This window comes from Mauremys mutica, chromosome 8 (genome assembly GCF_020497125.1).
Source record: "Mauremys mutica isolate MM-2020 ecotype Southern chromosome 8, ASM2049712v1, whole genome shotgun sequence".
NCBI classification, from domain to species: Eukaryota; Metazoa; Chordata; order Testudines; family Geoemydidae; genus Mauremys; species Mauremys mutica.
Window position 1 is genome coordinate 16,467,694 of NC_059079.1, and position 24,628 is coordinate 16,492,321.

The following is a 24,628-nucleotide window of genomic DNA, read 5'->3' on the forward strand; positions in this document are numbered from 1 at the left end:
AGGCCTTTTTCTTTGGTCTAACCTAGATTTTTCTCTCCCCTTTACATATACTATTAATTGTTTAACGTTATTGTGACATCTTATGAACGTTCACTTACCACTTACAGTAAGGATAAATTTGTAGGCCCAATTATTACAACAGTTCCCATCACAGCTATGTGGTAAAGACAATGTCCTCTCACTTCTTTATATCAAAGTATGAGGGGCAGAAGTTCCTCTGATTTTTTTTCTGGGTTATGAACTTGCATGTCATTTACAGATTTAAGCAAGTACAGTAACTCCTCACTTAACGTTGTAATTATGTTCCTGAAAGATGCGACTTTAAGTGAAACGATGTTAAGCGAATCCAATTTCCCCATAAGAATTAATGTAAATGGGGGGGTTAGGTTCGAGGGAAAAGGTTTTTTTTTTGCCAGACAAAAGGCATTATATACATTTTAAAACAATTTTAAACAAGCAATTTAATACTACGCTGGGGGGAGGGAGTAGTGTGCAAGTGCTGTGTGTTTACATATTGTACAGTACCGTAGTTGGGAGGTGCCCCTGCCTTACCCCACACAGGCACAGCCCACTGGCACTGGAGATGAGGCAGGCCAGGAGGCTGAAGGTGCTGTAGGCTAGGAGAAGCACGTTGCGGAGCAGCGGCAGCTTCCCCTACTCTGCAAGCACCGGAGCGGGGGGCCTTCAGCCCGCCCACTCCCCCCCTTTCCCCAAGCCCCCATCCTTGACCTGCTTCTTCCTCCCGCCCACCTCCTTCCCCTTTACTTCCCACGCTGCGTCCTCATTCCTCCCCCTTCCCTCTCCTCCCTTCTAAATGCCGCAAGCCAGCTGATTGCCACCAGCAGGAGGCAGGGGAGGGAGGGGGAGCCTGCACACTGAGTCCTTGCTCCTCCCCCCTCCCTCCTGCCTGGGGCAATCAGCTGGCTTGTGGTGTTTAGGGGGCAGGATGGAGGGGGGGAGGAGCGAGGACTCGGCACACAGGCTCTCTCTCCCTCGCCTTCTGCCCGGGGCAATCAGCTGGCTTGCGGCGTTCAGGAGGCAGGAGAGGGAGGGGGAGCCTCCACCCCTCCTGCCCCCAAAACACCGCAAGCCAGCTGATTGTCGTGGGGGGGGAGAAGGGGGAAGGCACTGATCCACAGGGTCTGCTGGTGGGCCAGAGGCGCTGTGTGTGGGGGGGCGCACATGTAGGGAGGCTGCCAGCTGTGGAGAAAGCAGGCAGCCAAACAACGTAAGAGTGGAGCATTGCACAACTTTAAATGAGCATGTTCCCTAATTGATCAGCAACGTAACAACGTTAACCGGGACGACTTAAAGTGAGGAGTTACTGTACATGAGAGATACTTCTTAGGCTTGTGAAACCATCAGATAAAACTTCAGCTGCCAAATCTATAGTACATGTTGCTATGCACTGGATGCTGCCTGGACTCAGCAAGCACGTCATAAAACAACATAACTATTGCCATAGTGACAGAATAAAAACCTCTGCCTACTGACCTGATAACCATCATAACCAGGTGAACACACAATTTCTTCTCACTCTGTGATGTCCTGATCTTTTCAAGAAGACGTTAAAAAAAATAAATAAAACCATATAGAGAGCTCATTGAGTCACTATGTTCATATCTACTTAGTTTCTTTTTTTTTTTTAAGGGCTAATGGAACTTTCTGAAGCTATTGTTAAGCATTGCAGCAAAAGAAAACATTTAACATAAGCAAACTGTAATTCAGAAAATCAAACATAGTTTCCAAGTAGCTGGGTTTTGATTCCCACAAAATAAAGTACGGTAAATATCCTACCGTATTTTGTGGCTCTGACATGTCTCCCATTGAAAATAAGAAAAGATTTCAAAATGGTGGCCCTTGTGAAATTCTAAATGTTCTCTTGCAGTTCCATTTCTGTAGGATTTTATATAATCCTTCATCACTGGGGTATCTGAGCAGCTAACATAATAAATTTTCTTTCCAAAAGAAACCCTTTCCTTAATTTTTTTTTTAATTTAGGCTGTCACTGAAGAATAACTACATGGGATAGTTGAAAACCTCAAGGGAAATATATTACTTTGACTACATTTTCATTTTTGTATAATTAAAATAATTGTAACGTACAGACCTAACTCCAGCTAATTAAATTTTGATCTCCAATACGTTTGCAAAGTAGGATTAATTTAACCAGTGTAAAAAATATAAATTCTGATCTAAATAGGCAGTTGTTAAGAAAAAATTGATGGTAATTCAACTAAATCCAAACTATTTGTAAAACCATATATAATATCCCTAGTGAATAATTTTTTTTTAATTGGAAGAAAAAAAAATAAGACATTTATCCCAAATTAATAATCTGCTAATCTGAACTCTGAATGTCTTTATGGAAGTATTCCCTTTTTGCCAATTTCTTAAACTTTACCTTTGAGTTTAATATACCACCTCTAGAACTGTATCTCCTTGTGTGGTAATTGCAAATAATAATAACCTGAAGCTCTTCAAACTTTGGGGTAGTGTTATTTCCTTAGTGCCTGATCCTTTCATGTTCTGTGTACCTCAAACTGCTATTGACCTCGGAGGGACTTTGACGTATACAAGGAAAGCAGAATCAGATCTTACTGTGCAAATAGATTTTTATATTTTTATTTATATATTTATAAATAAATATATTTATATATAAATAAAAATATAAAAATCTATTTGCACAAATATATAAATAAAAATATAAAAATCTATTTGCACAGTAAGATCTGATTCTGCTTTCCTTGTATACGTCAAAGTCCCTCCGAGGTCAATAGCAGTTTGAGGTATTCTCAAATATCAAACTTTTGAAAGGGTGGTGAGGAAATGAAGTGGAGGGGAAAATAAGAAATATATTTTGCAGTAGTATTTGTAAAATATGGATATGATTGCCATACAATTTGTTGCTGGATTACTTTAACCATTTGAAGAGTATTTACCTGTTGATTCCTCCTTGGGAAAATAACCCCAACAACAAAAATGGAATGTCTTTTAAAATGTACTGTGGGTTTTTGTTGTCCTTAGGTGAAGAAGAGAGTCAACATCATGTGACTAGCTAGTGCAACTTGACCACTCTTGACCTGTAGGCCACAGTTTAGGATCAGCTGTTAAAAGCTGTGTTAGAAGTCGTGTTTAGATAACTTTTCTCATGCTGAATTTTTTTTTAGAATTTGACATAGATGATCATTAATTTGACTCTGAACACCAGACATTGTTTATTTTCTTTATTTAACAAAGGTTTGAGCAGTGTAAGAATTCTGTCTCGTTTGTATTGAGTGATGGAAATAGCCACTAGTAGAGGCAAAACTTAATTAAGTATGAAGCTGCTCATTTCTTGTATTAAGCATTATGCAACATGTTAATCGTTTTACAGCTCTCCTGCAATACTTTGAACTTGGCAATATTAACTCAATATAAAATATATATATTGCTTTGAAAATAAGAGTGAGTAAACTGTTGAAAATTAACATTTTTCTCAATCTTAAAGCTACAGCTTCATGGTCTACCTTGAAATCATGATGGAAAAATAGGGTATTCTTCACATAAATTCAATATCTATTTTTTCCATAAGATAAATGATAGAAAAGCTAAATTAGTATTATAAAGTGTTACCTCTGAATTCAGTATCACATCCTGCCTTTCTCCTGTACATGAATTGATGGCAGGATAATAGCCTGGAATGTCCAAATCAAAATTGAATTTCGAGTGAGTGCACTGACAGAGGTTAGATTTGTTTACTTTCTCCTGTATGCTCCTTCATACACTATCTTACCACAGAGCATTTGTGCTTGAAACCTCTTCTGGCATACTGATGTGTCTTACTGAAAGGAAAGTAAAAATAATGTAGTGTGCAATGCTGATATGCCTATTTTGTAAGATCCTCATAGGCAATGGGATTTATATTTCATGCACCCCTCATTTTCTCTCTATTGCTTCATCTTCCTTTTAGCCTGTCATCATCTTTGAAGTGTTGGATTATGCACTATAATTAAGTTCAAAACGATACATACTTAGCTTTAGTTTTAATTAAATACATTTGTACATAAACCAGTTTTTTTCCCCCATTCTTTTTAACAGATAAACAATCAGATATTATATGGAAGAAGCCACCAAAATGCCTCTGCAATAATTAAGACTGCTCCGTCAAAGGTCAAGTTGGTTTTCATACGGTAAGACCAGTTCTCCTCAAAACATCTAGTTGTAGTTGAGCCCATACATTAATAGCCTTATTTTCAGAGATGCTGATCCCCTTCAAGTCCCTTTGAAATAAGATAATATTTTTCTTAACCACGTTTCTGAGCATTGTTGAGAAGATCTCTGTAACGTTTTTAAAAACATCTTTCCAAGGATAACTGTGATGGCCTGCTCACCCTCTGGTGAACAGCTGACACAGATGCTTAGTGACTGCTTATCTGGTACCTTTGCTGCCACCATTATGCATACCAAGTATTCACTCCTTGTCTCTCTTAGATTTACAGTTAAAAGGTGTAATTGTTTCTCCCTAGGAACTGGAAACCCAGAGATTCACTCTAGTATGTGGTAATTATTAAGTAGCATCACTTCGAGAAGTAGCAGTTAGGTACCTAAATAAATTAGTAGCACATATCAGGCTTAGTCTCAGAGTTAGTGAAAACAAAGCATCTTATTTATTACACTGACAACTATAATCTAACATGGAATTGGAAGCATTAAAGACATAGTTTTATACACATCTTACCAGGTCTATGTAACTACCTTGAGTGTCTTAGTTATTTACAAATATACATACATACTGTGCCAGGACCTGCAAGTCCTCACTTTCTCTGAGAAACTCTGTCCTCCAAAGCCCACTGCAATCTACCTGTATGGGAAGTTTCTGGGGGCTAGGGACACCAAGCGGAGCTCCCTTCAGGTTTCCTCCTCAGAGCTCTGCTAACCCTTATTAAGTGAGCCACCCTCTCAAGGCAAGTCTATCTAGACCTTCTTCTGTCCGACCCTCCAACTCCCTGTTCCCTGTGACTGCCCTGTTAACCTGCCCAGATCTCCCTTCTCAAGATCCACTCTCCAAATGTCACCCTGACCAACTCCCCCCAGAGGTTTCGCCCTCTGGTGATGTTACTGCAGATGATGTCACCAGCCTCAGCAGTTCCTTAACAATAACTTTGTGGAAGTCTGAGAGATGCAGGGGGCAGTTCACACCTCTTAGAGCAGGGGTTCTCAAACTGGGCGCTGCAAGGTTATTACATGGGCAGGGGCGGCTCCAGGCCCCAGCATGCCAAGCGCGTGCTTGGGGCGGCATACCACGGGGCGTGCTCTGCCGGTTGCCGGGAGGGCAGCAGGCAGGGTGCCTTCGGTGGCATGCCTGTGGAGGGTCCGCTGGTCCCGCGGCTCCACCGAAGCCGCGGGACCAGCGGAGCCTCCGCAGGCACACCTGCGGGAGGTCCACCGGAGCCGCGGGACTGGCAACCGGCAGAGCGCCCCCCCGCGGCATGACGCCGTGCTTGGGGCGGCGAAATGTCTAGAGGCGCCCCTGTATATGGAGGGGTTGCGAGGTGTCAACCGCCACCCCAAACCCCGCTTTGCCTCCAGCATTTATAATGGTGTTAAATATATTAAAAAGTGTTTTTAATGTATATGAGGGAGGGGTCGCACTCAGAGACTTGCTATGTGAAAGGTGTCACCAGTAAAAAAAAAGTTTGAGAGCCACTGTCTTCGAGCTCTGGTTTCAAGCTGCCTGCAAACACAGGCATCATTGCATCATTCATGGTTTCATGCTTTCTTTTGCAGCCATCAGGTCTAGAAACTTTTAAAAAACTAATACTAGGATTCTGGTATTGTCAAATGTTTGTTTTTGTGTATGCACATGCCTGTGACTTAATCTGGCCTGGCTGGGAAGGGATATCATAGAATCATAGAATATCAGGGTTAGAAGGGACCTCAGGAGATCATCTAGTCCAATCGCCTGCTCAAAGCAGAACCAATCCCCAACTAAATCATCTCAGCCAGGACTTTGTCAAGCCTGACCTTAAAAACCTCTAAGGAAAGAGATTCCACCACCTCCCTAGGTAACTCAGTCCAGTGCTTCACCACCTTCCTAGTGAAAAAGTGTTTCCTAATATCCAACCTAAACCTCCCCCACTGCAACTTGAGACCATTACTCCTTTTTCTGTCATCTGCTACCACTGAGAACAGTCTAGATCCATCCTCTTTGGGGAACCCTTTCAGGTAGTTAAAAGCAGCTATCAAATCCCCCCACCATTCTTCTCTTCTACAGACTAAATTAATCCCCGTTCCCTCAGCCTCTCCTCATAAGTCATGTGCTCCAGCCCCCTAATCATTTTTGTTGCCCTCCGCTGGACTCTTTCCAATTTTTCCACATCCTTCTTGTAGTGTGGGGCCCAAAACTGGACACAGTACTCCAGATGAGGCTTCACCAATGCCGAATAGAGGGAAATGCTCTTTCTCTTGAAATCACTCCTTGTAGCTTCTGTAGGACTCCTTGGTTTGACTTGGCCTGCTACAAACATATATATATATATATATATATATAGGCCACAAAGAGACGCTGGAGAAGGATGCATTTGGCCACTGGGAGGAAAGGCCAGGTTAGGCTGTTTGCAATGAGTTCCAGCCAGCTCTCAGAACGGGTTAGGCAGTTGACCACTGTTAGAAATAAAGAGAACTCTTCATGGAACCCAGAAAAGTTCAGTCTTGAAGAGAGAGCCACTTGAGGAAAGTAGGCAGGTGGGAGTATGAGGCTTCTTGCTTGTGGGAAGTGATTTCTTCTGAGTGGCTTTTGATGGGCTCAAAAGCTCGGGATGGGCGCATTTTTAAAGAGGGATGTGGCAAATTGAACTCAAGGAGGAAACAAGGCCATCTTTGTGGTGGTTATGTGGGGGAGGGAATGAGATACTGCAATGCACCAAGGGCCATTGCATGTATCTTTCAGTTCCTAAGGATCAAAGATGGGTGTATTTCTTATGTTTAGATCTGCTCAGGAACTGAAATTTCTGTCCTGCAGAAACTCTTTCATTATGGAGAGGTGGCGGGGGAAGATTCCAAATCAGACCAAACAGTGAGATATGTGAGATTTTCACTGGGAGGGACATTTTCAAAAAAGTTCTTTTTGGAAAGACCGAGATGGAGTTTTTCAAAAATTCCTGGTACCAGTCTCTCCAGCAGCCAGTGAGTCCAGGTTGCCAAGGAACTGGGGAGGTGTGCAAAGAAGCTGTCAAGATACCCGTGAAACCTGCCCGGTTTCCCTCAAAAGATTTATCAAAATCAGCACATTCCTGTGGAACCTTTTGATTTTTGCCAAATCAACATCCTCTGACAGAAAAATGTTCCACTGGAAAACTTCTGACCAGATATACTTCTATTCTAAGCAGGAAAACATTCTCTCTATTATTCTGGCTGTAAATGTATTAAGACCATCCTAACTTCCTCCACCATAGTCCCAGCCTAATTAGAGCTGCCATTGTTATAATTTGCAGGGAGGAGGGATTCTGCTCGTATCATTAGAGTGAGGACTGTCCCTTGCACACAGTTCTGGCCGTATACACTTTAATACTCAGGAATGATTAACTTAGAATAAATGTGTCTAGTCTAGTTGTGGCTTGCCTCATTTAATTATGCCCATACCAATTGATTACATGGACTTCTAACCCATATATATTTGTAAAAGCAGCAAAGAGTTCTGTGGCACCTTATAGACTAACAGACGTATTGGAGCATGAGCTTTCATGGGTGAATACCCACTTCGTCGGATTCACCCACGAAAGTTCATGCTCCAATACATCTGTTAGTCTATAAGGTGCCACAGGACTCCTTGCTGCTTTTACAGATCCAGACTAACACGGCTACCCCTCTGATATTTGACACCATATATATTTGTGTGGCATATCCTATAATTTATTCATAAATGCATATTATAATTGATGTATAAACACAATTGTCTGTGTTTATACTCACACATCTGTCTTTGAGGCACAGTATACACAAATATAATGGAAGAGCTGAGTTAGTGCAATGGAGAATGAGTTGCTGTACTTGGCAGTGCAGAGGATTCAAGGGAGATTAATGACTTTGCCTGCAGCTCCTGTGTAACTTTCCCCAGCTATTGAAAATTAAATATCAGGTGCAACAACTCACTCTCCATTAGTTAATTGCATGTGGAATGTGTCTGGTGTGAAAGCTCCAGAGGCTGAAGCAGAACATATGAAACTGAACCCCAGAACTAGATTTAGTGCTGACTGTCAGGCCGTGTCTCAGACGAGCAGATTGCTTGCGAAATCCGCCACACTGCATCGATCAGACACACTTTTCTTTTAACTTTCTGTAATTTAAAAAATCACAAGGCTCCTGATAAAGGTATCTCACTTGCTGCAGAGTCCGTTTGGATATGAAAATTTCTAGCACATGTTTTGGATCACATTTAAGAGAGAGTATCAGAGGGGTAGCTGTGTTAGTCTGAATCTGTAAAAGCAGCAGAGAGTCCTGTGGCACCTTATAGAAGGTGCCACAGGACTCTTTGCTGCATTTAAGAGATATTCATCTATAAAGGCAGTAGAAGTGCTTGCTTAAATCTTCCTTTTTTTCCCCAGTTTTGGTCATCTATGAATGAATCCATTGGCATGAGAAGAGCCTCTTTTTAAAAATAAGTTTCTCAACTACATGTACTGAATTGGGAAATGCTGTAGCCATTGAATTTGTTCCTGTTACTGTCTTTTGGGCTAGAAAAGGTGTCATTTTAAAAGTTGTTTTCTAAGTTGTAAACACGTGTAATGTCTTTTAGACTTCAGCAGAACAAGTGTCTTGTCACTGCTGCCTGCATTATATTATGGTGCACTGACAATGGATGTATCTGTCTGCTTGACCTGAGCAGCCTTTCAAATATTAATGGAAAGAAAGACTCTCCAGGGGAAAGTGTTATTAGCAATCAGAGCAGCAGCTGCAATGAGTAGGCAGTAAAAGAGGTGGGAAAACAACCGCAAACTCACTGTGTCTAGATGTACACTCGCCCTGCACGTAAACCAAATACACTACAAAAGTTTGTTTCAAAATCCCGCAAAAAACAAATATTACAGGCTCGAAGTCTAGTTAGCCTGTATTATACGAGAAAGCATAAGCTCTTTAATATAAACTGTTCTGGGCCCAATCATCATCATTACATTTCCTGAACCCCCTTCTCTATCTTCTCATTAAAAAAAATTCTCATGTCCCTCCCCTTTCTACTCGGTTGTTTATCTTTTCTTACTTAGACTATAAATGCTTTGGTATGTGATTGTGTCTCAGTTTGTATGCGTATCCGCTATTTTTTCATGTGATGACACAGCTTCCAAATTCTGTCAGCCCCAGAAGTGGTTCAGTTTAACAGGCCTTTGGAAGCTTGTTTGCTCACTTCTTTTAAAGGATTTTTCTTGAATCTCTTCCCTATAATATTTCAATTAAAATATTGAAACACAGCTAACTCATACACCTCGTTGCTAGCCATATTGGGATTGAAGAGCAATAGACATCTTGAGTCTCAATGCATCTTTTCTGTCTGCAAATACAACAGCTTTTCCAGCTAAAAATGCAAGCAGTGACAGTATTAATGACTGCAAGCTGTGCTGATGGGTTTGCTGCTTGGATGACTTCAGCTGTGTCCCTTTCAACATTAAGGATCTGGAGAGAGCAGAGTGTTATTGCATTTATTATGGTTGAAAACTGGGGATGAGCCACCCACAGATAGCAAAGAATTTTATCTACAAAGTTTCTCTTGTTAGGAGTTTCTGGTACAGCTCCACCTTACCTTATTGTACCAGAAAGTCAGAACTAAATAACTGAAGTGATCAAACATTAAGTTGCACAGAATAAGAACTTCAAAGCAGATAAACTGAGATGTAGGGCTTGGACATTTTATTGCTTGTACTGTATAGGGTTGGATGAGCTGGTCATGACTATAGAAGAAATACAAGGTGTCTTCAGCCTTTCCATTTCTACCAAGAAACAAATCCCAGCTCAAAAACTAAAGTTCAGTATGAAAAACTTGTCTGATACTTTCTCACCTCCAGATAGTGTTAAAAATAGCATTACCGTCCCTTCCTGAAACTTTTGCTGTTTTGCTGTAATTGCAATGAGGAACATAGAAGTCCCATTGTATTAGACAGTTTTTCACGCCAATTTGTGATCTTTTCCACTATAAAGTGGACAATGGTCATTTAAAACAGTTGTTTCTGGCCAAACTCCAAAACACAGGTCTTGATACAGTGCTGTTTCCCAACAGCCTTGTTAGTTAGTTACATAAACTTGTAATAGTACATGAAAAGTTCATAGTTGTATTATCACTGTGGTTTTTATTTAGATTCAGCACATGTTGCTGTTGCTTGGCTTTCTCTAATAACAAACTGGAAGACATTCAGCCTGTAAACATAGTTTGTTGTTTTTTGTGTTTTTCTAAAAAAAAAATCACCTGAGCATTGTAAAAAGAAAGTACAATCTTTTTGGGAAGCAGAGCTCAATTCAAGCATTGCCTCTAGATTATGTTAAATAACATTGTACCATATTGAGTGGTAGGCAGTGCTGTTTTCTAGCTAGTATGGCACATGGGGCTTGTCTTTGTGAATCCCAAGTACTGGAAACAACAACTATCTTGGCTGGGATTTTCAAAGGAGCCTAGAAGAGAGAGGTGCTCAAATCCCATTGGAAATTCAGTAAGAACAAAGCAGCTAGTTTCCTGAGGCTTTTTTGAAATACCCAGCCTTAGCCCCTTATGGGTGCAGTTTGCCAGACAAATTTTGAAATGTTACTTAGCAGTAATCTGGAAGAGTAGTGGAAATTTTACTCCGATATCAAAAATATTTTAAGATATTTTTGTTAAGAGATTCTGTCGGGCTTTGCTTTCCAGAAAAGATCAAAAATGGGCTGATGCCAAACACTTTATTTCCAGGTCTGAAATTCTCCCATTCCCCCATATATTGTTTAACTTCCTCCTAGGGTTCTCCTGTTTTGGTACTTATATATGAGGAAGTCAAGACATTCATTCTCTTATTTTTAAGATTGCAATGATCCAGCCTACTCTGCAGCACAGATTAAATGTTCATTTTAAATGATTGTCATAAAATAAACAGCTAGTTAAGTGCAGACTGAAAAAAAAGGGGGAAAGATGAGGGCATTCCCAATGTTGGTAGGAAAAAATCTCTCAAGCTGATGCATAATAGCAAAGAGTCACTGGAGGGACAGTTAGAGGGGCATATTGCTTCTAATATCAGCCTGACCACTTCTGTCTAACAACTGTCCCTCCAGTGACTCTGTGTGTGTGCGCGCGTGTGTGTGTGTGTACACACACAAATTTGCTTCCTGTTAGGGAGTGGAGGGACAGGCATGTCTAATGGTTTATACTTAGTGTGGTGAAGAGGAGGGAAGTATGGTAACTTGATCAAACAGGAATGTGGGAGAGAACTGGGTGGGCAGGCCTTGCCAAAATTGCAAGCTTTCTGCCACTTATGCATTGGCTTCAGTCCTGCTTGCCTTGATCCTTTGCACTAACTGAGTTTCTTATTGCTTCAGCACTATGAGAGAGTGACTGCTATTGACATAATCAGTCAGCACTCTTTTCTCTCTCACTAAAGTGAAAACATGGGGAGCCTTCCATCCCAAAGTGCTTCACATCATATAGACATACAACACCGCTGAAATGCAGACACGTCTTTGGTGTGAGTACAACAATCAGGTGGACAATATGCACGCAGTATCCTACACAAACTATGGAGGAGAGTTGCAATAAGGACAGTGGTGTAAAATTATGGGATGTTTAATATCCTTGCAAAATGGAGCGATTTAGTTTTTAAAATTATATCGGCAAGGTGAGCATAGTGTGTAAATTGCATGAAAGTTGCTTTGACCTTGACAAAATGAAGGACTGTGTCGACCCTGATGAGATGTGAACATGTGCTTCCAGGAAATCTATGCACAAGTTGATGCTGGGTAATATTTTGCATGAAATAGTAGCTTAGAACAGGTTTCTTAGTGGTAACCGTAGTAACGAATGGCACGTGCTGAATTTTCACTTGCAACCACTGCAATTCAAACCACTAAGCATCTGCTCCAACATCAAAAGACGATGATGATTCATTTTAATTTTAAATAAATTCCTGTTTTAATCAAGGAAATTTCTGGGAGTGGAGCACAAAAAGCAATTTATTATTAGCACTGTGATTTTAAAATATGCTCCCACTTTGAATCTGCTTTGAAGCAGTCTCTGTTGAAGAAATATTAGTGTTTGAATTTGTCAATTACAACAGGGATAGATTACAAATTGTGACTTTTTGCAACCCTGTTTTCCCCCCCAGGAATTATTGTAATTTTTTATTATATGGAATACAAATTACCATCTGTTTAAAATGACATACGTTTGTAAACCTGATGATGGTGTATGTAAGTTCAGTAGAAACTATTTTATGTAAGTAAAAACAATTTTAAAATATTGATATTAAGATTTATGTTTAGCAGTGTTTTAGAATTATAACAGCATTTCTCACAAAGATTAAGATGTGTGCATTACCATCAGGCTATACATTTTGCATCATGAGCTGTAGGTTATGCTACCGTTCATGCTATTAGTGCTTATGTAAGACTTTGTCCATTGCTGGTGGGGGAAGAAAGCTGTATAAGCTGAATTAATAGTAGGCAAAAATTGCTAGGTTTCTTAGACAGCTTAGATTTGCTGATTAATTCTCATATGTGAGAACTGCCATGTAATTGCAGTGTATCATTGTGAAAACAAAAGCAGGAAGAAATGTCCTTGCCTAATATGCTGTACCGGTACAGTAATACATGCTTGGAAATCATGATGTGAAGATGAAAAGAAAATCTCATGCTGCTCATTATGTCAGATTTCTGGCATGGCCTCTGCATGCATGGGTTGTTGACACTGGTCATTGGAGCACAGATATTAGCATATTTTCTGAGTGCTGAGAAGCTTTGAGGAGGGCCAGAAGGAGACGCTGAGAGAGTCTAAAAGTGAGGGATTATGATCAATATAGAGACAATTTTTTTGAACAGCATGGCTGCTTGGCTGAAGATGAAGTAAATAAATTAATCAATCTTTGCAAGTAAGATTTATCAGTTCAAATGCCTATGATTGCATTCACTATCTTCTGCTGTACTGAAGGGTGTTGATCTAGCATTGTCTTTCTGTCTGAGTAATCGGGCTATCCTGGTTTTACATGTTTAACACTTTGAGGGATAATTGACAAACCATACCCATGTTTTTCCTTGAGACATTTACATTTTAAAGGTGATTTTATAATGTACATTTGCCTAATGTCTTATTTCTATAATTAAAGGATAGAAAATCTTGTGTTTAAGACACTGGAATGTGGGAGATCTGGGTTCAGTTCCTGGAGCTACCACAGATTTCTTGTCTGATCTTGGTCATGTCACATAATCTGAATCCTCTGTCTGTAAAGTGGGAATGATGATGTTTCCTTTTATCTGTCTTGTCTATTTAAACAGTCCCTGTCCCAATGAGCTTACAGGCTACGGTTATGGAGCACTTAGCATAATGGGGTCCTGATCTCGTTTGGAGCCTCTCTGCACTGGTGTAATATAAATAATAAAAACATTTTTGTTGTTGATTCATTTGTACAGCTTTTTAAAAGCAAAACTTGAAATCTCCCTTTTTTTCTTGTACGTCAGATACTTCTTTAAAACACTATAACAACATTAGCCGCAGTCTCCTTGGTTATGTTTTAAGATCACAAAGGTGTTTACCTAATTTCTTCAACCAATTTTGAATGTCACGCAAGACATCGTCTAGCAAGGCAGCATGAATATCTGTCAGCCTTCCATAAAAACATCTTTGATAGTCACAAAGTAGTTGTTTTAGGAGCGCATAGTCATCTAAAAGGAAAAAGATACTTCAAATTATTATTTAAATATTATCTTTGAGTAACAATGCATTAATACATAATGGATTTAGTGTTTTGTATTAACTGATTCCCCACCCCTCGTTAAAATCATGCTAAGTTTATGTTTCAGATTTTCAGAAATGTATACAGCAAATATGAACTGAAAAGAAAAAGCTATTTTACTATCACACTTAGTAGATACAATAATGATACCTATATGCCTGATGGGTGAGTGCATTAGACATACCATGGGTAGGTACTAGGAGTCCATTCCTGAAGAGATTTTGAAATGTTTTTATGAGCAGGGAAAGAAATACCCATGCGAAACGTGTTTTAAAGGTTGTATTTTCATTTCCCATTTATTGTTCTCTAATACTATTGAATTGCTAAAACCCTATTGAACATAATTTAATTTATTTCCAAGGTGACATGAGATGATCATATATTAACTAATAAGGGATGCAAACAGAAGTGAAAAATGTGCCTTTCTAGGTTTCTAATGTTTTTACATAAAATAAATATTTTACTAATAAACTGTACCTAAAAGAATCATAATACATGAGGCAAGGACCAACTCAAAACATAGTTTAACCTTTGTGTCTGAATGTGTAATAAACTGATTCTCCCTCTTTTGATGTTTCATAGAAATGGAGATGCAGTTAACCAAATGGCTGTTACTCCTTTCCCATTACCTTCCAGCTCCCAGTCTTCTATTGAGGTAAGATATTTTTTTTTGATTAGAGCTTACTAAATTAGATTAATCATAATTAGTACAATATACATTCAAACACCTTGTCTGATTAATCCTGAAAGCTAATATGCATTAGGTAGGAACTGGACCAAATGTGTCTTTCCCCTCGCTTTTTAAATGAAATAATTGGCATGGTGCTAGGTGACAAGATATTGTCTTAGTTACTGTGATACAGCAGGAAAATAAATCATTGAACGAAAGCCTTGCTGTCTCCTGTCACGATTATTTTTGAGAGGGTTGAAAGTTTTGGGGAGGTATTGCCTGGAACACAAGTGAAATCTGAGAGTCCTCCCAGGAAGAGCAGCAAAGAATCCTGTGGCACCTTATAGACTAACAGACTGTCTGTTAGTCTATAAGGTGCCACAGGATTCTTTGCTGCTTTTATAGATCCAGACTAACACGGCTACCCCTCTGATACTTGACTCCCAGGAAGAAATTGGCATTTTCAGTGGGAGACATGCAGGGAGACATCTTGTAAGTGAAGGCCAAGACGTCCCATGAGGTTTTGATTCCTTCAGAGGCATTAGGAGTAAATCCAAGTAGCTGAATTGAGAAAATAAACATTAAAGGCCTGACCATTGCCCACTGAAGGCAATAGAACTATTTCCATATTTATTATTTGCATTACCATAGAGAGATAGGTCCCAACAATGATTGAGGGCCCTGTTGCACTGAGCATCATACAGTCACATGGCGAAAGATCATCCCAGCTCCTAAAAGCTTTCAATCTAGATAGCCAAGATACTCAAAGGGAAACAGGCACGGTGAAATAACTTGTCTGTTTGGCATGACCAGGAATAGAACCCAGGTCTCCTGATTCCCAGTCCTGTGACCTAGCTATTAGACTAGGTATATGAGTTACAGCCATACTACATTTCTGTAGCAGAAATGACAGTATGTTAGTATATCTGATGTATTAACATGGAGTTTTAGTGTATAGTATCATAATATGCATCTTAGCAACTAAAAGCATATGGATGTTTCTGTTTGTTTGTCCTCCAACAGTAAGAGCTTCCTCATTGTGACAGTGCTATTCTATATTATGGTTGTTGCATCAGGCCTAATGTGACTCTCTTTATCCTTTTTGAGCTTTATGAATGCAGTGTGCTTACTACGCGTTGCAATCTGGAATGTTACCACATCGTTATCAATTTGATGTCTCATCATAATAATATAACTGAGAAATATGGTACTAAGGCCTTGTCTACACTACAAGACTATTTCGAATCAACTTAGTTCGAATTTGTGGATTCGACCTTATGAAGTCGAATTTGTGTATCCATACTAAATACATTAATTCGAATTTCTGAGTCCACATTCACGGGGCCAGCGTCGACTTTGGAAGCGGTGCACTGTGGGAAGCTATCCCACAGTTCCCGCAGTCCCCGCTGCCCATTGGAATGCTGGGTAGAGCCCCCAATGCCTGCTGGGGGGAGAAATGTGTCGAGGGTGGTTTTGGGTAAGTGTCGTCATTGAACCGTCAATCACAACCTCCCTCCCTCCCTCCTTGAAAGCGCCTGCGGGCAATCTGTTCGTGCACTTTTCTGGTCAGTGACAGCGCGGACGCCACAGCACTGCAAGCATGGAGCCCGCTGCGATCATCGCCGTTTTCTCCTCCTCGCACTTTATCGTCCACCTCTTCCACAGTCAGCTGATGAGAAATTGGGCTACTTTTCAATGGTGCTGCAAGCACTGGGGGACCATATGGGACGTTTTACAAACATCAACGTCGGGTGGCCGGGCAAGGTTCATGATGTGTGTGTTTTCAGGAACTGTGGGCTGCTCAGACGCCTGCAGGAAGGTAGTTTCTTCCCGGACCACGAAATAACTGTTGTGGATGTGCAGATGCCTATAGTCATCCTCGGGGACCCAGCCTGCCCGCTAATGCACTTGCTCATGAAGCCCTATACAGGCGCCTGGGACAGCGACAAGGAACTCTTCAAATACCAGCGAGCAGCGTGACCTGTGACTGTTCAGTTTCTTTACAGAGAAGCTGAACCTGCCCCTGTTTCTTTACCCAGTTACTGTTGACTCTCCTCTTCGGTTACATACCCCGTTCACCCCATTACCCCCACTTCCAGCACACGTGTAAAAATAAAATACATGTCCCATTATTACTTAACAAAGGTTTCTTTATTCATGACTTTTCGTGAAAGGGTTGAAACTGGGACGCAGGCTGTGCTGGGTAGGGTGTGCGGTGATGTAAAGACCGCCTCTAAACTCAAGGAATGACAGGCTCCTGCTCCTAGAGCGGTCCGCAGTGCCGGAATGCTTCTTTCAACGGAGCCTGCCATCCCTCTTTATGTAATTCTGTGTGCGGGCGGATATGTGACCTTGTGGTGGAGGAGGACGGATACAGATTCCTCAGCTGCGTGACTCAGCGGTCCAGGACAAGGACCGCTGTATAAGATCTGTAACCGCCCTCCCCCGCTGCAAAGTCACATCTCCCCCGCCCACACAGATCCTGGAAACCACCTCCCATACCGACCAGGGTGCCTACTGACTGCACCGTGTGTGTGACCCGCTGCTGATCCTGCCCCCGTGTCTGTACCCTGGGAAAGGTGACTGTCCTATGCAATTAACCACCCCTTTCCCCACGCCCCCCGTTCAAACACAGTCTTCTTTGAAAAAACATAACGGAAACAGTAATTAACAGCAAAGCATTTTTATTAATTAAGTAGACAGTTAGGGGATGGGACTGGGATTGGGACTACTGTGAGTCTGGAAGTGAAGGACTTCGGCAAATGTAGGGTATGAGAGCTTTTGGGTACTTGAGCACTGTGCTGTGGTGCAGTGACAGTATTCACGTCCCCGGCCGCCCCTCCTCCTGATTATTTTCGGTGAGGGGGGTATGGGACTTTGTGGCGGGGGAGTGCGGTTGCAGATACACTGCAGGGTGTGTCTGTCCTCCTGCGGTCCTGCAGAACATCCACAAGGCGCCTGAGCGTGTCCGTTTGCTCCCTCACTAGTCCAAGCAGCGTTTCAGTCGCCTGCTTGTCTTCCTCACGCCACCTCTCCTCCCGTTCGCTGTGTGAGCGCTGGCACAGAGAGACGGTCTCCCTCCACTGGCTCTGCTGGTCCGCCTCTGCTAGGTAGCAGCCCATACGTTCCTCGAACATCTTGTCCCTTGTCTTTTTCTTTCGCCGCCTAATCTTTGCCAGCCTCTGCGAGGGGGATGCTGTGGCAGGTCTGGAGACAGTGGAAGCTGTGAGATGGGAAACAGGGAGTGAATTCCTTGCAAAGATACATTTTTGCGAACAATTAACTGAGTCTAGGCTGTCTCTGTGAATTCTGGGTTGAGACCCCTGTGCCTGCTGGGGCACAAATCATTTTCGCGGTGGATTCTGGGTAAATGTCGCCAGTCATTACTTCCTCCGGGAAAGCAACGGCAGAAAATCATTTCAAGCCCGTTTTCCCAGAATTGCCCTGGCATACGCCATAGCGTGGCAACCATGGACACTGTTTTGCCTTTTGTGTATGTCACCGTATGTGTACTAGATGCCGCTGACAGAGGCGGGCCAGCAGCGCTACACAGCAGCATGCTTTTGCTTTTGCATGACAGCAGAGATGGTTACCAGCCATATTGTACCATCTACCATACCATAAATTGGTAATAAGATGGTAATAAGATGGGCATGGTTGCCTATCCTTTTGCACTGCACCATTTGGTGCTGTCATAAGTACCCCTGGCCGAGCAGCCAGGGGCGCAAAAGCCAAAATTGGGAATGACTCCCTGAGTCAATCCCTCCTTTTTGGTATCTAAAAATAGAATCAGTCCTGCCTAGATTATGGGCAAGTGTACTAGAGAACCACTGTATCATAGAACCAGAGAGCACAGCTGCTCTGTGTCCGATCCTGCATAAATTTGGAGCTGTATGCTATTCACAGGGGGTGCTCCTGCAACAACACCACCTGTTCATTCCGCCCTTCCCACAGCCTTCCTGGGCTACCATACCATTGTCCCACCACTTGTGTGATGAAGTAATAAAGAATGCAGGAATAAGACACAGTGACTTGTTTGTGAGAAATGAGTGGAAGGAAGCCTCCAGCTGCAATGATAGTCCAGGCAGGACATTAATTACTGTGGATGAAGGAGCCCATCATCCCTCTGCTAGTCCAGGGGCAATTCAATCTTTTCTTTACACAGGAAGGGTGGGGGCTGATGGAGCTCAGCCCCCTGTTGCAATGATGAGGACGGTTACCAGCCATACTGCACCATCTACCATGAAAAATTAGGGCCAGGCGCCCTTGATCGACCTCACAGATGCTAGTACGCATGGTTACCAGTCCTTTTGCACTGCCCCATGTGCCAATAGGCTGATGATGAGGACGGATACCAGTCTTTTTGTACCATCAGCCATCCATAGCGTGGGGGGAGCAAGGATGTTGGTGTTGAGTGCTGCACCATCGCGTCTATCTGCAGCGTTCAGTAAAGATAGGGTGACATGTAAAAGAGTCAACAGAGGATTGTTTTCACTTCTGGTGGTGGGTGGGGTGTGTGCGCAAATTGCCGAACTATGCCCTGACCCACCGCAGACACTGTGTTTGACCCTAGAAGCATTTGGAGCTCATCCAAGAATGCAAATACTTTTCGGAGACAGCAGGAACTGTGGGATACCTTGCGTCCTCATTCCCCCCTCCCTCCATGAGCGTCCATTATATTCTTTGGCTTTCCGTTACGCTCGTCACGCAGCTGCGTGCTGAGTCTGTGCTATGCCGTCTGTCCGTAGATTTTTTTAAAAATACTTTGGACCAGGCGTAAAATTACAGTAATTACCCTAATTAGATGCAGGAGTCTCCGAGCGAGATCACCCTGAGGACGGTCACTGAAGGAGATAGAGAGCGCATGCTGCGTGAAAGCTAGCACGAACCAGGGCCCGATGCAGCCGTGCTCGGGGAGGCAGTGCTCCCTGAGTACCTCATGAAAGCCTTGCGCGGAAAAGTGTGCTACCACGGAGCACCCAATAAGGCAGCTCTCCCCAGGAACCTCCTGCTGATGCTTTTCAGTTAACGCAAGGAGAGCTTCGTGGAGATCTCCAAGGATGATTTCTGTTCTATCCCCATATATAGAGAGCCCTCCTTTTCACACAGTTAAGATTCCTGTTATATTAAGAATAAAAGTTAACATGGTTAAAGCACTTACCGACTGCTCCTTCCCCTGATTCAGGATCCGGGTTCATGGCCGGGGAGGGTTGGTAGGGGATCTCCGTGACGGTGATGAATAGATCCTGGCTGTCGGGGAAACCAGCGTTCTAAGCGCTCTCGCCTGCCTCGTCCTCCACAAACCTTTCCTCATCTTCCCCGTCCGCGAACATCGCCGAGGAACTGTCCGTCGACACTGTCCCATCGTCAGAGTCCACGGTCACTGGTGGGGCAGTGGTGGCAGGCTCCGTAGCGTCCGTTTGCTGGAGAGCTCTGCATCGTTGCAGGTGCTGCGGAGCTCGCCCCGATGTCCAGCCAGGACGTCAGATTCAAAGTGCCCAGACAGGAAAATGAATTCAAATTTTCCCGGGTCATTTCCTGTGTGGCTGGTCAGAGAATCCAAGCTCTGACTGCTGCCCAGAGCGTCAACAGAGTGGTGCACTGTGGGATAGCTCCCGGAGCTACTAAGTTCGATTTGCATCCACACCTAGCCTAATTCGAGCTAGCCATGTCGAATATAGCGTTACTCCACCTGTCGGGGTGGAGTACCGAATTCGAACTAAAGAGCCCTCTAGTTCGAATTAAATGGCTTCCTGGTGTGGACGGTTGAGCGGTTAGTTCGAATTAACGCTGCTAAATTCGAATTAAAGTCCTAGTGTAGACCAGGCCTTACTTGTAGATATAGCACATGGCTAGCCTTGCTGCTGCTTATTAATTCTATATCTTCTTGAGCTAATAAAGCAAAGCATGTTTTATGAGTCAATTGGGGCTTGGTCTAGCCTTGAATTGTTAAATTGTGGTCATTGGTACATTTGCTTTTTGATATTTTAATAAGCATTATTACAGTCATGCAGCCTTAGCTCATGCTTTGCAATGTTAGATGGAACTTCTGGAGCATGCTTTCTGCAGTTTTCAAGTTACAGTAATGTTTAAGGCATTGTACATCCATGATGCAATTCAAGTGCTATGATGCTGTACAGAAAAGCTACGTTAATTAGCTTTTGTTTCAGGGGAACTCTTTAATTAAAACCCTGGGTTTCATTTATCTCTTTTGTAAAATAAGAATATTGCCTTTTGAACTGATGCTTCATGCTCCATTGGGTCCTGGTCCATGTGGCCAGAATCCTTGTTCATCTGCGGTTTCTATGGACCAAGCCTTTAGGTTCACTTTAAAGTTTTCTTGGTCGTTTTGTGATGACCTTGGTAGCTGCTGTTGCCCCCTACACTATATCTAGAACATCTCCCTTCTCATGTTGGTAAATAGTAAAGGTACGACAAGTAGTAACTTCAGCTGCTGTGTTCTTGCACCCTCATGGTATTATCTGTCACCCTGCCCTTGAAGGGTTCATTCCTGTGGAGCTGCATGTTTAAAAACCTTCACTGAAAGGCAATATAAATTTTGAATCAGCTTTGTGTAAATGTACATTTGGGGGAGAGAGGGAAAGGTTTGTCATTTTATTTGAGTGGTTGAATAGCTTAGGAACTGGTGATAGGTTTAGAGCCTTCTACCTAATTTAAGTCATCAGACTAGAAGTTGTTTTCATGTGATAGTTGTGCCATATCTCATGGAACTCTGTTTGGTAGTCTCACTCCAGGTTGCCATGGTCAAGTGTCCATTTCACCAAAATCTACCACTATGCAGGAACCAAAGAATTCTGTCCCTTTTGCTGTTTGACCCTTAAAGGTAGACCCAATAGGTGGGTAAAGTTACGTGCAGTGAAGGGACTTTTTTGTGGCTAAATGCAGTGTAAGAGTCCGGTGCGGGGGCTCGGCCCTCTCAGGTGCGGCCGGGAGCCAGGCCGCCTCACTACACGGCGGCAATCAGCAGTCAGTCTCTGAAGGTCCAGGGGTTCCGCCCCTCAGGCAGGGGCTGAACAAAAGGCACACAGTCAATAAAGCCCAGCCCCTTAGTCAGGGCGGGGCAGCGAACAGCAGTTCTAGTCTCAGGTCCTTACAGCAGGAGCTGAGCACACAGAGTCAATAAGGTACGCCCAGGCCCTCAGTCAGGGCGGGGCAGCGAACAGCAGTTCTAGTCTCAGGTCCTTACAGCAGGAGCTGAGCACCCAGAGTCAATAAGGTAAGCCCAGGCCCTCAGTCAGGGCGGGGCAGCACAACAGCAGTTCTAGGCTCAGATCCTTACAGCAGGAACTGAGCAACACCAATAGTCAGTAAGCCCAAGCCCTAGGTCAGGGCGGGGCAACAACCAATAGTTCAAGGGGCTCAGGTCCTTGTCCCAGGAGCTGAGCAACAACAAAAGTTCAAGGGGCTCAGGTCCTTGTCCCAGGAGCTGAGCAACAACAAAAGTTCAAGGGGCTCAGGTCCTTGTCTCAGGAGCTGAGCAGCAATCAGGCAAGTGTAGGCTTCTGTGCCTGCACGCTGGTGTGAGGGGGAGACTGCCACCCGTGAGTGGGGTGGCAGGGGGGACACAGGCCCACCCACTCCACTGTGTCCCAGCCCGGGGCCCTATTAGCAGCTATCACTGCCGCTGGTCAGTGGGGTCCTGACCGCAACACACTGACATGGGCACCTCGGTGCCTACAGCCTGACAGGGGTCGGCTACCCCCAGGCTACACTCCATCTCCCCCTCTATGGGTACCTGCTCGTCTCTGGGGTCGGGCGCGGGGTCCCACACCATGGGCTCCCCGACGTGCGGAGGGCTGGCTGGCTCGGGCTGCTCCTCAGGACTCGGGTCGGGGTAGCGCTCGAACGGCTCCTCGGGGTACCGGGCTCGGGGCAGGCTCGGCCAGTCCTCCTCAGGGTACCGGGCTCGGGGCAGGCTCGGCCAGTCCTCCTCCGGATACCTGGCTCGGGGAAGGCTCGGTCCGTCCACCTCCGGATACCTGGCTCGGGGAAGGCTCGGTCCAGCGGGAGCTCGGTCAGGAGCGTCTATCCTCTCCGGCCGCCGGGCAACAACTGAGTGTTGGGGCCGGGCCTTTATACTTCCTGTCCCGCCCCTTGACTTCCGGGGGGCGGGGACAGGCGGCGGTGGCTCCGCCCACTGAGGTGGCTGTTCTGGTTCCTCCCTCTCAGGTGCGGCCGGGAGCCAGGCTGCCTCACTACATGCAGGATTTTGATTTCTGGGGCTATCCATCAGACATTTGACACCACTTTAAAAAATACTTCAAATGGCTGTCATAATTATGTAGGGCTTTATATTACATTTTTTGCTGTAAATTAATCATATCTTAAAATGTAGACCATATTATGTACTTTCAGAGGAGAGACTAAGTAGATGTTTAACAATATGTGTGGCTTGTAGTTTGCATAAGAATTGTTGTATCTTATAAAACAGGCCTGGAGAGACACAGGTGGGTGAGCTAATAATTTAGCAGTATGTCATGATGCCTACATAACTGCAAAATACTATTGCTAAACAGAATTAATGTTGATCTCTTCATTTTGATTGAAGTAGTTTAATGAGAAAAATGGCTGACTAGCAAACACTCCTGTAACTTGGGGACATATTTATTTCTGTGAAACCATAGGACCGGACCACAATAGGCGAAGTACTGGTACAAAATGAACTAGTTAAACCGAAATATAGTGTATAAGTCTAATAGAAGCTCTGTTTGCAAGAACCTTAATATATCATAAAGCCACCTCTTACATAATGTTTTGTAACTGGGATGAGACATTGTTTGTGAATACTGAATAGAGTGAGCCTCCTAAAGAATGGAGAGAAGTAGATTACCTCTTCAGATGGCAAGGTGGCCATTTGCATAATTCCCATTTTACCTGTTCAATGCCTAACAAGAATTTAGAATAGCCTGGTAAAGAAATCTGCTAGTGAAGATCTTTGCAGGAAATTGGATTGGTAATATATAGTCAATTTTGCTTTGTAAGGAAGAGTGTGCTTGGGATGTAGAGCAATGACTTGAATTCATTTGAACGATTAAAAAAAAAAAGAGAGAGAGAGAGGAAACAGCCCTAAAAACATCTCTTTGTCTTCAGGAGCTGGGTAAAAGGAATAAAATTCTCAGGTAAAAACATATCACGTTTGTTAGGGAAAGAAAAGAGGCTAAAGTTTCTACTTCTATCCTCTTGGTTTGGAAAGGTTTTTTTAAATAGCCCTTTCTTAAGCATGTGCTGCGTCATTTCTCAGTCATGATTATGCTCTCTGTATATATGTGGAAAGCACAAGTCACCATGGTATCTATGCACCAAATACAAAAATTGTTTCAGCATTATTTTAGTAAGACCATTTTCTCTGCTTCAACTATAGTAGTGTTGTATGTTCCATTGGCTCTTTTTGGTGTGAGACCTTTAAAGAAGGAAGAAAACTCCTCATCTGTCATATCGCTGCCTCTACTGTGCAACGGGTGTGTGGTGCATGTGCTCTAAAGGAGGTGAAACATGCTCATCTTCACCTATTGCAGAAGGGAGTTCCATAGCTGAGCACCATTCAGTAAAACACCTTTTCCTCCTGAGCTTCATCCTCAGTAGTGTCAGAGTAGTTGTCCCCTAAGTGCTGATGACAATATTCATGGAGTCATGTGTAAGAAGAAGTGGTCCTCATGTAAATTGATCCTTGACCAATGAAGACCAGCACCTGCCTTCTGAAACTTGTAACACTGATTTTAATCAGTGATGGTTCATTGTGGATCTTCTTCCTTATTTCAAACAAGCATCACATCACATAAATGCTCTCTGATTTTATCATGAGCTATTTAGGAGCAATGTTTTGTTTTGTTTTTTAAAACAATCTCTTTACTAGGATCACAGTGGCACTGAACATGCAAGCAGTGAAGAAGATTGCAGCTCAGAAGTTGTCATGAAAAGCTCGACTGACGATGAATGTATCAAAATGGTACGTGTCACTATCTTTAAAGAAATGTGTTTAGTCATCCACAAAATTCAAAGC

The 24,628-nt window shown here is 43.1% G+C and overlaps 1 protein-coding gene across 7 annotated transcripts in view; it reads left to right on the forward strand.

The window, feature by feature from the left end:
* Positions 1-24,628, forward strand: part of PATJ (PATJ crumbs cell polarity complex component) — a 216,834-nt gene that overhangs the window by 132,536 nt on the left and 59,670 nt on the right. For all 7 annotated transcript variants that reach the window (XM_045028182.1, XM_045028179.1, XM_045028180.1 and 4 more), the window contains 3 exons: positions 4,081-4,172; positions 14,520-14,592; positions 24,482-24,574. In XM_045028182.1, coding sequence (XP_044884117.1) covers positions 4,081-4,172; positions 14,520-14,592; positions 24,482-24,574 — 258 coding nt within the window. The remainder of the gene's footprint in view (positions 1-4,080; positions 4,173-14,519; positions 14,593-24,481; positions 24,575-24,628) is intronic.